Source organism: Littorina saxatilis, linkage group LG10 (assembly GCF_037325665.1).
Source record: "Littorina saxatilis isolate snail1 linkage group LG10, US_GU_Lsax_2.0, whole genome shotgun sequence".
Lineage (NCBI taxonomy): Eukaryota > Metazoa > Mollusca > Gastropoda > Littorinimorpha > Littorinidae > Littorina > Littorina saxatilis.
Window position 1 is genome coordinate 23,905,911 of NC_090254.1, and position 16,922 is coordinate 23,922,832.

At 42.3% G+C, this 16,922-nt stretch overlaps 1 protein-coding gene across 1 annotated transcript in view; it reads right to left on the reverse strand.

Annotated features, from left to right (window-relative positions):
• Positions 1-509: 509 nt before the first annotated feature.
• Positions 510-16,922, reverse strand: part of LOC138978466 (protein polyglycylase TTLL10-like) — a gene marked incomplete at its 5' end in the record, with an annotated part of 34,426 nt that continues 18,013 nt past the window's right edge. The window contains 5 exon segments of the mRNA XM_070351209.1: positions 510-1,046; positions 3,797-3,883; positions 4,885-5,135; positions 13,589-13,682; positions 14,203-14,319. Of these exon segments, the coding sequence (XP_070207310.1) occupies positions 711-1,046; positions 3,797-3,883; positions 4,885-5,135; positions 13,589-13,682; positions 14,203-14,319 (885 nt within the window).

Here is a 16,922-nt window from a genome sequence, read left to right on the forward strand (position 1 = left end):
GGACGGAAATACAGTAAGTTGCATCTTAAAACTCTTGAAGCAGAATTCACTTCCACTGAGACAGTGTATATATCATATCAGACAAATACGAGTAGACGACTTTTAATTACGAGTAGACAACTTTTAATTACGATTAGCCGACATTTTACACACGCAAACACAAATAACTCTTGCATTTTCTAAACCTTGGGACGGAATTTATGAATAACTGAGACAATGCAAGTAAATGACTTGACATAAACGCAAACACAAATAATTATATGTATGTGCATAACAAAATTAGACAATTTCAGTAGTGTATACACGGCTCCTGTCAAAAATGAAATATATGCTCACTTACTTTTGCACATTACTCACAGAGAAAATTAAGTTTTCAATGTACATCACAGCTAGCTAAAAGAAAATTAATTGCAGCTTTGCTCCTCTCAATGTTTATCTACTGTTTTTCCTTCAATCCAAATCGGCAAATGTCACGCTGGCATTTTAAACACACACACGGACACAGGACGTACTTTGCATGATTTTAATTGGGACAACGTGCAAATATGCACACACACAAAGTTTGTCTTTCTAGCTACGAAAACACACTGCAGTCAAGTAACTGTTTGATTGTAAATCATAGGTTTGCTTGATCCCTAAATATTTTGCTCCTGGCTTTTTGTTGCATCAAAAATTTGAGCTATTTTCTTCAACACACACACGCAAGATCTCTAGTTGCCACGGTCTGGTTTGTCCTTGTTTCTTCTTACAGATGACGCAGAATTAGCGTGAGTCATTTTCAATTTCACATCCTCTCCGCCAGATTTTGGAACATCTGTCATTGAAAGTGAATGCCGAATGCTGCTGGGAGCTGTTTTGTTGCCAATTGTAACCACGGTAACGCTTTTACTGGCTGAAGCGGAGGTTGTTGTGGGTGTGGTGTTTTTGGTGCTCTGTGATTGGCTGGTACTGCTGTTGCTATGGGAGATGATGGGGAGTGTCGTCTGCGAAGTTCTGACACCCCCAGCGTTTCCACCTTGAGATAATGTTGCGGCGTATGGTGAGACCTGTACAGAGAATGCACACAGTTAATGATGATTATACAGATTGAACACCATTGTTTTGTAGTGTTTTTCACTTTCATTTTATCCATTTCTTCTGTTTCTTTTTTTCTCTCTCACACACAAAAACAACAACAACCTTGCATTATCATTGCATAGCTACCTGTTATTTGTTAAAGGGAAGCAGTATTTTCATGAGGGAAAGGGTGCTTTTCAAGTCATTCAATCCTCCTTCAAAAAAGCTAACTCACTATACACGCATTTATGCAACAAGCTCTGTCATTAGTTATAATTTCTATGAATTTGTTCAGAAAGGGGCGTCAACATTCTGAACATAGGGGGAAAAGGTATGTGTATGTGAGCGCACACGCTTGTGTTTTTAAAGACAAATGTCTGCAATGTTTTTACAGTGACATAATATAGATGACTTTATCATCATGATCATCAGCATCATCATCCATTCTGCGTCTGCCTCTGATTTAAGAAATGAAGACAACTAAAACATAAAACGAAGAAACACAAAACAAAACGAAACTGTGAAGAAATGTTAGAAAGCTCATGCAGAGATCGAAGAACATATCATGGGATTAGTAATGCAAAACAGCAAAACAGCCAATAGACAATGTTTAGAAAATAAGAGACTGTTTATTTTTTGCTGTAGAAAACTTGTGCCCCTTTTAAAACAGTGATGCGAGAGCCTAAGCTTCGTGTAGCGAGCTTCGCGAAGAAGACTTTGTGAAGTTAGCTTCGCCCAATTAATATGAGACTAAAACCTTGATCAACCTTCTTCTTGCTACTCGTATCAATCAAGAATGCGAACAAAACAAGCAAATAAAAACAAGTAAACCAAAACCAATTGGAAACAAAACACAAGTTCATACTGAAAGAGTCTCAACCACTGCTACAGAGGTAATAAGCATACTAATGTGCGGATTAAAGTATGGCGAACAGGTACACGTTTCTTGGTTATATTTTTCAAAGCTACATGTATTTTAGGTGCCAGTATTAACAAGGTTAATGTGTGCTCGTGTGTAGGAAGGCTCCAGGATGCATATTAACCAGTGATGCAATTTGCTTGCAATTGTCATCAGAATGAAATGAGAGCATTTTCTAATGAACTGAGCAGACCAGGAGAAAATATATAGGGAGTGAAGTATCTTCTTGTTATATACACAGTGTAAAAAGATCACTGGAAATTTGAGAAGAAAAGGCTACATGTTATATGCCAAATGGCCAAAATATCCAAAAGAAACTATTGTCTATGTTAGCTAGCACCATGTTCGAGAGGTATTTGGAAAGCAGTCCGGTGAAAAATTGGCCAAAGCGTGTCAGAGGATCATAATTGCAACAAAAAATTGAAAATAAGGGGAAAAATACCTGAAGGCAATCTCTGCAGAATTTCGCAACTTTCTAGAATATGGAACAAAAATATAGCTGTGAATTATGTGGACATTGTGAAAAACCTAGCTGGCCTGTGATTGCTACATACCCCGATGACTACAATTTGTATGGTGACAGTTACAGGGTGCATATATAACCGAGTGCACAGCCATTCAAACAGGATTGAGATTTTAGACCTAATTTCTTAGCCCTACAAAAACTCCTATGGGTACGCAAAGGTTCCCAAGAGCATACATTACAAGGAGACAGCTGCCCCCAGACCCCATCACAAACACAACTCTACAATTCACAGGTGTCAGAGACGTGGAAGAAACGTCAACCTATGAATAGCTCGCGCTCCTCAATGGCAGACAACTCTGCAAAGCCTGCAGTGAAGGGTGACGGTAGTCTCCCCGTCATGCATATTATTATTATTATTATTGTGATCATTTTTTATGCGCCTAATCTAGATATAGCCCTAGGCGCTTACATATTAATATGTCCAGGGAGCAAGTGCTGTGACTACCCGGTCCCACCCAACCCCCCAACTTTTTACTGAAATTACGACTACAGTGGAAGCTCCCTTTTAAGACCTTGCTTTTTGAGATGTTCTCTTCATAACCTCTGTAAATCTACCCCCGTTTTAAGACTACCTCCTTTTTAAGACCTGATTTTATCAGATTTTTGGAGGTCTTAAAAAAGGGGTTCCACTGTAGTGGTAAACGCTGTGGTTTATACCTACTTTTAGTGTTGACATCAAACACATATACACAAAACACTTCAGCTGGGGAATTGAATTAGTAACTGTTTCTTGTCACCATAGATATTTTTGAATGTTAAACTCCATTTTCTTTTTTTAATTAATGTTCACACCCTTTCAAAAGAATAAACTATCTTTGTTCTTCGGTATACTTTGGCTGTTAATATTTTTGTTGAAAGCTAGAGCACGAACTTGCTTCATAATAAGGACAGATTAGAGGATTAGATTTTGCCTAAAAATGTTTATCCTCATGTGAGAAAGTTCTGTTTCTGTTTCTTGCATCCAATTGCCATGTTGAATCCGCACATTAAACTGCCAAGACCCAAACAAATATATGTTGGTTTAGGGTAACCCAACTGACCATACTTTTCCCCGCCGACCGCAACACTTTTTTTTATTTCTAAAAAAACCCCACACTTTGGGCACATTTTGCGAACCATACCGATACTAAGGGAAGTAACCTTAAAAATCAACAGAATTTAAACCCCCCAAAAATTAAAGAAAATAAAAGCCGACCTACCGACCCTGTCTTTTTTGGTCACGTTACCCTAATTAAACCAACATATAATTTTATTTGGCCTAATGTCTCTGCAGATTAACAGCAAATTAGACTCACTTGATCCATTTCCATTTTGTGTTTAATCAGACCGACTCTGAACATGAGTTTCTCAATTAGCTCATGAGGCAAACTCCAAGGAGGCTTCTAGAGAAAACACCAAACCATTGCAAATAGATCAGGGAATTGCCACTGTCTTGACACTAAGAGCGGATAAAACACCAAAACATTGAAAATAGATCAGGAAATGCCACTGTCTTGACACTAAGAGCCAAAAGTTCGGAAAAACTAAGGCTCTTTTTCTTCTTCTTCTTCTTCTGCGTTCATGGGCTGAAACTCCCACGTTCACTCGTGTTTTTCGCACGAGTGGATTTTTACATGTATGACCGTTTTTACCCCGCCATTTAGGCAGCCATACATCGCTTTCGGAGGAAGCATGCTGGGTATGTCCGTGTTTCTATAACCCACCGAACTCTGACATAGATTACAGGATCTTTTCCGTGCGCACTTGGTCTTGTGCTTGCGTGTACACACAAAGGGAGATAAGGCACTGGCAGGTCTGCACATAAGTTGACCTGGGAGATCGGAAAAATATCCACCCTTAACCCACCAGGCGGCAGCGGCCGGGATTCAAACCCATGACCTCCCGCTTACAACAAATGCTTCTTTCAATGTTTACTGACAAAAACTGTAATCATGTGTCAAAATACTGGATGGGCTTCAGAATGCGCTTGTGAAGAAAAGCAGTCGAGGAAAGTTTTCTCGGCATATTTTTTTTCTACTGACCGTACTGATCGTATTCTAGACAATCAAGCGTACAAAATACGGCGAAATGGTTTGGTTCCCAGGTCTGTTCTTTCAATGTTTACTGACAAAAACTGTAATCATGTGTCAAAATATTGGATCGGCTTTGGGATGTGCTTGTGATGGTCTTCTCAGACCTCGGAACCTAAACGTACGATTTCGCCGTATTTTGTACTCTTGATTGTCTAGAATACGATCAGCATGTCTAGAATACGATCAGTACAGTCAGTAGAAAAAAAATACGACAAGAAAATTGTTCTTGACTACTTTTCTTCACAAGCACATCCCAAAGCCGATCCAGTATTTTGACACATGATGACATTCCTGAACCCATAATGCATCACCTGTGTGGTGGACAGGCTCATCCGTGGCAAACTTCGCGGCGGAGAGAAGTGTCGATTGTTAGCGTGAGCCGTCTGGGCTTGACGAGAACGTTCAGGGTTCTCCCCCTTGGCCGGCGAGACGCTGCGAGTCTGTCTGGGAGCAACATTGAACGCGGCGGTGCCGCAGTGTAAAACCTGGAAGCCTTTCATGGACTGCAGCGGCAACAAGGGCTGGTGTCTCCGATTCTTCTCGAAGGCCTCAATAGAGACACCTGATAAACAATTTTTTGACAAACTTGTACAACAAACAGACGAATCCTGCCCTGGCGACCCCCTCTCGGTAACCTCCCCATTACAACCACCCCAAAGGATCCCTGGCAAGTTGTTTTTCCTGATATCATTCACCTTTCAATAGCAAACCACCTGTCTATAACGGCCACTTTTGGTGGTCCCTATGGTGGTCCCTATGGTGGTCCCTATGGTGGTCCCTAGGTGGTCCTTTTGGTGGTCCCTATGGTGGTCCTTTTGGTGGTCGCATTAGACAGGTTTGATTAATCAGATTTTAGTATGGACCAATTAGACAAGAGAGAACAACACTTATTTCCTGTCACAGAATTTGCCAAAGCCTGGGGTCAAATGGACCATGCATGGGAATTGAAAATTGTAAAAAAGGCGGAAAATTTTTAACTGAAGACGCGAAGCGTCAAGTCGACGGCGCGAAGCGCCTAGCCTTACTTAGGGGGGTCCGGGGGCATGCCCCCCCGGAAATTTTGTTCTCCAAAGAACCCAGATGGTGCAATCTGGTGTCATCTGAGCTCCAAGTTTGCCATTAAATTCTGTTTTTAGAATCAGTTTTTAGTACCAATTTTTGATTTTTTGAAGAAAAAAAATATATACATGTATTATATGGTTGAAATTTGTTAAAAAATTGATCTGTTGAGACAAACAGGAAAATGTAACTTGTAACACAATCTGGTTTACTTTCAAACATAAAAGTTACAAAGGCTCACCAATAAGAATTGCCTACTTAAAGGCATAGTAAGCCTCCCATAAACCATCACAGATACGGTCAGGCTTTTACACACAGTACAAACACCCTTTCATTTAAACACTCACCAATTGAGAACATCCTAGGTGCCCTCCGTAAAGAGCGAACAATTTTCAAAGAATTTATGTTTGCGTGGTTTATCTTACCCCTGAGCCATCGTGAACCCGTGTGATCCAGTTTTCCCCCTTTTCACAATGCAGTCGTCATAGTTAGTCATTTGAATGCGACTCGACGTGAGCTTATCTACAATAGCACGTTTTTTATGCACGAAACAACGGCTGTGGTTCACAAGAACTCTAGCGATGGCTTTTGACTGTTGAGAGGAACGGCGATTTGCACTGATAAACCGGGCCGTCGTCTGCTACGACCCTTGCGTGACCCTGCTTCCGGGCTTTTCTTTTTTTAAACTTTCACAACTTCGAATTGTTCTGATCTTGTCTTGATGAAAAACGAATTCTTTTATGATTAAAGAATGTTTGTGTAACAAGCTGTCAATTTATTATTTAGATTTTAAAAGTTAGGTCTAGCGCAAAAACGAGGCGCCATTGTTCTTCAGGGCCAAGTCCACGAAAATAAATTCTTGGAAAATGTCTCACGCTCGACAGAAAGCAGCCAGGATGTTCCCGTTCGGTGAGCGTTCAAATGGAAGTATGCTTGTACTGTATTTAGACGCTCGGGGAGCTCTGTGATGGTTTACGGGAGGCTTACTGTGCCTTTAGGTTACTTTCCCATGATCTCTTACAAGGAGTTTAAATAAAAAATATAAAAAAAAGAAGAAGAAAATATAAAATTTCAAAAATAAATTTTGATTTAATTAATATACTTACCAACTCACATAGATAGCATTAACTTCAGTTAAAGTGCTAGGACACTGAACTACGCTTCACCCCAAAGGGGAAGCAACCCCCTAAAAAAGAACGGCATTGACCTATAACCCAAGCTATACAAGAGTCGAGGTCATACCGTCACGTGACCTATCACGCGTGACTCGACCGCCGCCGTGCTGGAAACTCACTCCTACTGAAGTGATCTGTTCATTTTTAGGGAAACCCTAAGCAAAACTTCGTTTTGTGATAAGACATGGAAGCACTCTTACATGGCAACGTGGGAAAATAACTCTGAAACAAAAACCGTATGCCATACAAGGCATGGTCCTTGATGGTTATTTACACTACCGGTGTACTGCGCCTGCGCAGGATGTATACCGGTGAAACCCATTCCGTATTGAAACATATAACCCCTTAAAAAAATTTGCGGGGCAGGCCGGGAGGGAATCCAATATGTGAGTTGGTAAGTATATTAATTAAATCAAAATTTATTTTTGAAATTTTATATTAAATTACATATTCTTACGCAACTCACATAGATAGCAGATTGCTAATTTAGGTGGTGGGCAAATGAACTCACAGTTAACATCTTGCAAGTATCTGGCCTGTAGCTACAAAAGCTGGCAAACCGAAATTAATGTTCTGCCGAGCACCAGATACGTTCCCAGGACAACATAAAAAGACATCTTCTGCGGAAGATGTCTAGTAGATGTGTATTAAAATAGCGGGTACTTAAAATACCCCACCGATAGAAAACTCATGACTATGTCCTTGAACGGTCAATGAGCTGCATTCATGACTTATGTAAGTCTCTCAGACTTGAGAACAGATAAAGAAGAGGCCTACACTCTGACCTCTTGAGCCCGTGCTGCCTGAAAAGGGAGGACTGACTGCCCCCCCCCCCCTTTTCCCTGCCACCACTGTAGGCATTGCCTAATCAATGTGGCAGTCCATTTAGCTAAGGTTGACTTCACTAAATCATTGCCTCTAGAAAAGTTGATGGAAATAAACAAAAGCCTTTGTTCTGGTGATCTAAACAGATCAGTTTGTTTGTTTATTTGTTGCTTAACGTCCAGCCGACTACACAGAGCCATATCAGGACGAGGAAGGAGGGGATGAAGGGGGCCACTTGTCAAGCGAGTCAGAAATATATTTAAACTCGAAATGTACAATTGTTAAATATGGCTCTAGCAGAGCCAAAATATTGCAAATTGGTAGAATTGAATTATCGGATCTGGTTACCCCTGTTTCTGCTTATTTGTCAGAAATTTTGAATTAAACCTAAGCGCTATAGATCAGTCTTTCTCCAAAGAGATGTCTAAAGCAAAAACCAGACAGAAAATGCACTTACTCGCACTTCTCTCAGAAGCTACTAGAGTAAGTATGACGGCTTCCCGTATTTAGAATAACAAGGCTAATTTGTCAAGGATTAAACAATCCGAACTCAAAAACTCCGAAACTAGGAGCAAATCCCAAGCCGGGACTGGAGATTTGCTTTCAGCCAACCAAAGGGAGGTTCCCTTAATCACGCTGGCTAAAAAGAACCCAAGTGAAAAAATGTTTTGCGACCTAGCTGTGTCAGTGCAACTGATATCGCATAAAGTCTTAATTCAGAGACGTGGGAGAAAATTCGGAAAGCCAGGATAGGTGGTTCGCCACCCGCATTGAACGGAGAGAAGTGGGGTTCTTTAAAAGTACGCCAATTGTTCCAAGCCAGTCAAAGTGAAACAAAAACGAAGACGCTGAACCCCTATGGAATCTCTAGACCAAATCCAGAGATGAGGCAGAAGCCCCTGAGCGTCTCGATGATTCCCGTACAGTAGACACCCGTGTGGCTCGAGTGTAAAAAACGGCGCCTTCTTGCCAGCCTAAAGGACTGGCAAACAAGATTGAATGGGCCCATAATGTGAGACCAACAGGCCGCTCAAAGTAGAATCGAGAGTATTATCCGGGAACGGGGAGACGAACATTTAGCAGAAGGTGATAGTACCGAGAGGCAAAACTTCTATCAGCGGCTTCTCCAAATTCACCAGAAGGAGTAGAAGCGCATAGCGAGATAGAGTCCGATCCAAGTGGACATTCCTGGCCGACCGACTAGAGTCTGCCAAGCCATAGAGCCTCTCAGAAGGTACTTCACTGCTAATAAGAATTCGTGGTGGTAAAAGCCACATCAAAACCTCGCATGCTCGCTGTGGCAGTGATAGGGAGCGAGATGCCACCCCCTGCTTCTCGTGATAAAAGACCACTGTGATGTTGTCCGATTGAATCAACACCTGTTCTCCCCTGACAAGGGGAAAGAATTCCACAAGAGACAGAACTGCTTCGCTGGTGGAGAGAGAACCAACGGGAACGCCCTGTAAGAGCAGTGGTGTGAGAATCCAAAGATTGGTTGTGTCTGTGAACCAGTCAAGAAAAGACACTAACAGTAACATGTTCCGGCTCTTCATTTGATTGCTTATCAAACGAAACCAGAGCCCTGAAGAACTGAATTAAATAAAAAGTAGCCACTTCCGATCCATTTTGTATATCCAAAGGTGGAAGTAAACATAGGCACGATCCATATAAGTGACCCAAAAGGAAGGGCCCCAGTGCCTCCCTCAATAAAGTGAGAGTTCTAATCGCCCCTCCAGCCGCTGTGGGAAAACACAGAGGCAGAGAGAAGAACGCTAAGACTCCAGTTGACAAGTGCCAAGAGTATGCAAGAAAGCGTGCTATTGTTTGCCCACTGAACCCTACCGCTAAATCGCCTCGAGGAGATAAAGTGGTGGGTATTTGGCAACGTGCCACACCGAGAAGAAGATAAAACCCAAAGCTGAGAACGGCCAGCTTAGCGCTTTTCTCTGATAAGAAAAGCCGAGGCGTGCCGTGGGCTTTTCCTTTTGCTGTGAGATTCTCTCTGTTAAAGAGTCCGCGTGCAAAGAGGAGGATTCGCAAAGAAAAACCCTCGAGCAAGGAAGAGATTTAAGTCTCACCGACAGAACAATACTGTCGGCCGAGGCCTTTTCCCAGAAGAACAGCAAAGCTAAGCCCTTTGAATATGTGTCCCGACAGAACACAAAGGCATCCCATCCCGTGAGTACGAAACCGCACAAGGGAAAGAATGAATCAAAATCTTGCACCAAGACGATAATAGAAAGAAGTGCGGCCACGATCTTCCACAGCCAGGAGATCATTGTTCTTGAAAACAGACAGTTTCTCCTTGCTATGGACATTAAAGATGTATGATCGACAAGTACGGTGCAACCGGAAGCGGTTCCGTAGTACGAAGAAAAGAATAAACTAAGTTCTTAGGCTTGGTGTAACCTAGGCCTACGGATATCGCTCAGCGAGTGAAGCGTTACTTGCGCGGGTGACGCAAGCGAAAGCAACGCCGCATCGCTGCCCACAAAGGAAGTGATGGAAAAGGAGAATCATATGAGAAAACTTCCGCAAGTTCAATTCTAGAGCCAGACAAGAAAGCGTCCCTGCGTGTGTAAGCCGCATGTGCGTACAACCGTGCCGCGACTGACATTTGTTCGGCTGAAACCTTAGCCAAAGAGGCCAGGAGTATGAGGACGTCTTTCACGCTAGCGTCGTTTCGAAAATCGAAAGGATTCAACAACACCGCGACCGACCGCGAAAGAGATCGAAGAAGTGTCTCTGAAAGAGACGCAAGTTCCAACGAGTATCTTCCCGTCTCCCCCAAACCAAGTAATGCGCCTTCAGAGTAAGCGCAAGCTTTGTCCAACGATAGACATCCTCCCTGAGATTAGCCAACTCCGGAGTGACCGGAAGCGGTGCACCCGGCAAAGCGTAAGTCTCAATAAGACTGTGATGACGACGGGAGAGAGCAAACTTGCGTGAATGAAACGAAGTGCTCGCTTCCGTAACTGGTCTGAGGCAAGCCATGGCTGAGCAGCATCAGGAGCCTGACCGTGTGCAGCCAGTAAAGGCACAGTATCCACAGGCAAGCTATTCTCAGAACCCGAAGTTCTAGCCAGCACCTTGGAAAGTTCGCAAGCAACAGAAGGAGACTCGCTAAAACGATATCCCTGAACTTCCGTTAAAGCAGGGCGGAAATCACACACCACTGAGGGTGGTGGTGCCGCAGAGCTTGTCATAGCTGTCACCCCTTCAGCGAAGTACTTGGCAGACACCTGAGCTGCAGTAACCATAGCTGGTTTAAGTTAGAGTGACAACTTGCCATCAACTTCCTCCTCAGAAACTGAGTGAGAATCATCGAACTCCGAATCTGCTGAGGCTGGACCGTGAAAGTCGCTGTGACTAGCTGCGTCACTAAAACGATCCACCACAGGCGAGGCTGATTGCAAAACAGAAGAACCGTGCAAAGCCTGCCCGAAAGCAGCTTCCTGCCCAAAAGGAGGAAGTTGAGACATGTACACATTCACCGAGACATAAAAGTCTGCCCGTGAGTACATCTGTCTCGTTGTCCGGTGTCAACCCCCCGTGAGTTCCGCTTGCTAAGAGCGATAGCCTCCGGGGAGTCGAACTTTCACCCCCCGGCCGTGGCGGGGGGGCTACTAGTTCCGGCCCAACTTGTTGTCCGGTGTTGACCCCCCGAGTTCCGCTTGCTAAGAGCGATAGCCTCGGGAAAGTCAAACTTTCACCCCCCAGCCGCGGCGGGGGGGCTACTAGTTCCGGCCCAACTTGTTGTCCGGTGTTGACCCCCCGAGTTCCGCTTGCTAAGAGCGATAGCCTCGGGAAAGTCAAACTTTCACCCCCCAGCCGCGGCGGGGGGGCTACTAGTTCCGGCCCAACTGGAACACTTTCACCAGAGAACCTGGCTACCGGTGAACCTGACTAACCTGTAGAGCGTGAACGCTCCTCGTATGAAGTAAACACACTCCTCTGCGTGCACGTCAGCCGAAGTGACTGTGCATGAAGGCGGAACCTCGATGCGTGACAACAAACTGCGTCGCCCACTCCCGCCGGGAGCGAGCGCAAACTCGACGAATGGCAACATGCTATACATTTGGGTCGAAAACATCTCAAAAAGGGAAGAAAAACTATCTTAAACACAAGTATTCTCTTTCCCACTGTGTTTGTCTTGGCTGAAGTAACCTAAATTTAACCTGCTTCAGCACGATTGGACTCATAGGGTCCAAAATTAACAGACATTCTTTCTTTCTTCTTTATATGGTGTTTAACGTCGTTTTCAACCATACAAGGTTATTTAACAGACGTAATAGTTAGAGACTGAAATGGTAGTGCCTTTGCCTTTCTCTTTATGCGAAACGTAAAAGGAGAAACCTCAGCAGCTACTGACTAGTCTGTGGTTTCTAATTCTCCTTGTCAGCCATTGCTGACAAAAACCAGTCTGAGATATGATATTGATAAACAACAATCAGACCGAACAACGGAGAAAGAAAGAAACGCAAGCAAAAGCAAATAAATTAAAACGAGCTCACCCAAACTTGTGCATGAGAAGCAGGGACCTGTAGACGGGGTGAAACACTGTCCAGAAGACAGTAGGCTAAAAGCCTGCAGCGTAGTGTAAAAAGCGTCCGAGCTATCTGGTAGCTGAAGTAGGAGTGAGTTTCCAGCACGGCGGCGGTCGAGTCACGCGTGATAGGTCACGTGACGGTATGACCTCGACTCTTGTATAGCTTGGGTTATAGGTCAATGCCGTTCTTTTTTAGGGGGTTGCTTCCCCTTTGGGGTGAAGCGTAGTTCAGTGTCCTAGCACTTTAACTGAAGTTAATGCTATCTATGTGAGTTGCGTAAGAATATGTAATTTAATAAGGCTCAACGCATAGATTTTTCTTCGATTTGTGGGTTAGCGGTTTGGGTACCAGCCCACCTCCAACCCTTGCTTAAATTTGGTAAATATAGTTCGAAGATTACGAATACGATCAGCACAGTGACATTCGAATGGAGAAAAACTGAAACAGATGCGTAAAGTTCAGATCTAGAGCGGTGTTCTTCGCTTGACTTGAGCCAAAATCTGTTCTTCTTCTGCCGTATAAAATCTAAGGAAAATCAAACAATTCAGGAGCAGTGTGCCTTACTTGAGCATAAAAAAACCCACCTGGCAAACGTTGATTGTCCTTCAGAGAAGAGCACGTTTCAATGTGCTTCTTCCTGCGGAGATGCCAGTAACAGTTAGTAGGTGTTGCAGACGATGCTGAACCACGGACATCAATTTTTCTAAAACGGGTGCCGACGCGCTCTTTGTCTCTATTCACTTCCACAACAGCCGACACCCACTCCCATTTCCATTTGTTCGCGCATCCAGTGTCATCGAATCTTTGACCATGTTTTACAACACGCGCGATCGACATTTTCACTGGTACACTGCGTTCAATGCTGTCGCGTGCCCGCGAATCCTATAGCGTGCCCGCGAATCAACAGCGAGCTGTTTCACTCAAAGTTCAAGTAACTGAGGCGGGCGGTAGCAGTGCGTGAACAAAGTACGGACAGTTTTCGCGGGCTTTTGCGCTAAGGCAAAAGTAACCGGTGCTTTTTTTGTGTGCCTCCCCCCTTTTTTTTTCGGCGGACACTTTTGCTTTTCCGGCGGAACAAACAAAAATGTCGGCGGAAATCCGCCGTTCGGCGGACAATTCCCATGCCTGATGGACCCTTGATTCAGTTAAGAGGGTTGAAAAAATTATAGTACTGTAAAAACATCTGGCTAGATACCAAAACAACGCACCAATCCTAAAAATGAAACATAGAACTTAAAGGAGCACAGGTTTTCTCTACCAGAAATATAAAAAAAATGCCAAACTCCAAAAACAAGGGTAAACTTATTTGAATGAATTTGTCCACTCTTCAGAGCATGAAAACTGAACCAAAAGTTTCGTAATTACTGGTTGACGAAATATAACCAACTAAATATATCATAACTTACGTATTGTTTCTTCCACCACGCCAGGTATAACTTCTTTCAGGGCCTCACAGTTGACGTGTAAGGCTGGGTTGGCGTTGATTTCTATCAGCCACACCTGCACCAGATAATCAGTATTAATCATATAATGATGATAGTTTTGTCATTAGGATCAAGAATGATGTAAAACAAAAATCAATAAAAAATAAAAACAGCAATACAACTGCATGAACCCCCCTTTCACACACACACACACACACACACACACACACACTCTCTCTCTCTCTCTCTCTTAGTTTACCTTCATGTCTGTGTGTTTGTGAGTATGAAACTCTCTCTTTCTCTCTCTCTCATGACCCTCTCTCTCTTGATCTCTCTCACATGATTGACTCTCTCTCTCTCTCTCTCTCTCTCTCTCTCTCTCTCTCTCTCTCTCTCTCTCTCTCTCCCTCGCTCAGTATTTACCTTCATGTCTCAGTATCTGTGTTTGTCAGTGTAAGACTATCTCTGTAATTTCTGTCTGTCTGTCTGTCTGTCTCTGTCTCTCTCTCTCCAGATGCTAACAAGCATATCTATGCTTATTCTTGTAACCCTTGAAAAATAAAGAATTGTCATCATCATTGTATCTCTCAGTCTACCTTCATGTCTGTATCGACCATGAAGTCCAAGCCGTAGAGGTCAAAGTATCCCAGTTTACACTGCAGCTTATGTTTGACGCTGTTGAAACAGTGCAGCATGATTCGCTGCATGTGTTTCTGCAAGTCAGATCGAGGAAAACGTTAAAACACTCACATTAGCATTAGAAAAATATAAAAGAAAATAGAAGTTAAAAAAATATCCAATAAGTAAAACAATTCTGGAAGTTTATCTGTGGATGCATGGTCACTTCATCATGATTGAGAGCAGAAGCAAAATAGAAGTCCTGTTTTATGCCTGTATCAAGCATCAATCTTTAATTAGTTGTGGTATAAACTGTAAGTAGGAGATTTATCCACATGTGAGAAAACTACAATCAAATTAAAAAAAAGGAATAAACAAAGAAATAAACAAAGAAATTAATAGAAAAGACACAAAAAAAGAAGAAAGAGAGAATACAAATACGAAAGTGTAATTGCTATATAGACCATATGGGCCCTTGCAATGGGGAATTTACAGAACTCGAGAGAGAGAGAGAGAGAGAGAGAGAGAGAGAGAGAGAGAGAGAGAGAGAGAGAGAGAGAGAGAGAGAGAGAGAGAGAGAGAGAGAGAGAGAGAGAGAGAGAGAGAGAGAGAGAGAGAGAGAGAGAGAAAAATTGAATTGAATTGAACTTTATTCAACAAGGATGAAGATTTAAGGCTATGCCTTTTCTTACAATCTGTCCTTGGGACGCATAGACACACAATTATATAATTAAAAAATTAAAAATTAAAAAGTTAAAAAGTTAACCAACAAAAGGAGGTCGGAAAACTTCAGCACGTGATAATAAAGATGTCGATGATGATGACGATGAAGATGAGGCATAAAGAGCATACATATGAGCCTGTGCCAAAACGTGGTCTGCCGAAAGAGCCGACATGTTCATGCATTACTGTTCATCAACCGCACTTTCAATCGCAAAAAGCACTGAACAGTTTGAAAGCATGTATGTTAAAGACATAGCAAAGACAGTTTCAGAAGCTTGCATGCATTACACCTACATGAAAAAAATAAAAATGTTAGCCAAAGCGAGCAAATCCGGTGACTTAAAAGTGGGACATTCCGTACATGGTGTTTTGTTCGTCCGCGGTCCAGAAATCTCCGTCGGCAAGTTAGAAACAGTGCCCATAATATTGATAAATGTACCCTAAATTACGACGAAAAGATGATGTCTACGAAAAAAAAGATGTTTATTGGCAAAATATTTGACGTCAAAAACGTCCATAGCGATCGTAACTCCCTGTGTCTCCAGCGAACTCACGATACGTCCCTCGATTTTCGAATCTACGAACGTCATAATCGCAACCGAAAGTTGTAAGCAGCAGTAAATAAAAAGTTTTATTTGATTTAAAATAAAAGTATTTTCAGTAGTTTTGAGAAGTTTTTAGGTTGAATGCAATTTTCATGTCTTTTTGTTACGATCGCTCAATATTCAATAACTTATTTTAAATGACCGCGGAAGTATCGGGGCTGCTGTTATAAATAGCAAAAACGTTACACGCACGCAGTTGGACTCCATTTTGCTACACGGATGGCCGACTTTCGCAGGGAAGGTAAGTTTTCGTTTCATGTCTCCTGTTTGATGAGCGTTACGATCGACATAAAGTTACGATCGACTCAAAATTCTTCAAGTTTTTTACTTATTCGCTGTGTTATAGCTAGTAGCAAAGAATATGTTCTGGGTGATTCTTCCTTTCATATTTTAAGCATTTGTCTGGACTGAAAAAGTTCGTTGAAGCACGCTGGTTGTTTTTTTGTTGAATAAAGACACAGGGACAGTCTGTGATGTCTTTGTTACGATCGACTGAACATTTTCACGGCTAGCAATAGCAGCAGCAAACAATGGTTCCGCTTGGATTAGCAAGTAATGTATGAGTTTTCGGACTTGTTTTTACATTTAGTCAAGTTTTGACTAAATGTTTTAACATAGAGGGGGAATCGAAACGAGGGTCGTGGTGTATGTGTGTGTGTGAGTGTGTGCGTGCGTGCGTGTGTGTGTGCGTGCGTGTAGAGCGATTCAAACCAAACTACTGGACCGATCTTTATGAAATTTTACATGAAAGTTCCTGGGAATGATATCCCCGAACGTTTTTTTCTTTTTTTCGATAAATACCTTTGATGACGTCATATCCGGATTTTTGTAAAAGTTGAGGCGGCACTGTCACACCCTCATTTTTCAATCAAATTGATTGAAAATTTGGCCAAGCAATCTTCGACGAAGGCCGGACTTCGGTATTGCATTTCAGCTTGGTGGCTTAAAAATTAATTAATGACTTTGGTCATTAAAAATCTGAAAATTGTAAAAACAACAATTTTTTTTATAAAACGATCCAGTTGTACGTTCATCTTATTCTTCATCATTTTCTGATTCTAAAAACATATAAATATGTTATATTTAGATTAAAAACAAGCTCTGAAAATTAAAAATATAAATATTATAATCAAAATTAAATTGTCAAAATCAATTTAAAAACACTTTCATCTTATTCTTTGTCGGTTCCTGATTCCAAAAACATATAGATATGATATGTTTGGATTGAAAACACGCTAAGAAAGTTCAAACGAAGAGTGGTACAGAAAAGCGTGCTATCCTTCTTAGCGCAACTACTACCCCGCTCTTCTTGTCAATTTCCCTGCCTTTGTCATGAGCGGTGGACTGACGATGCTACGAGTATACGGTCT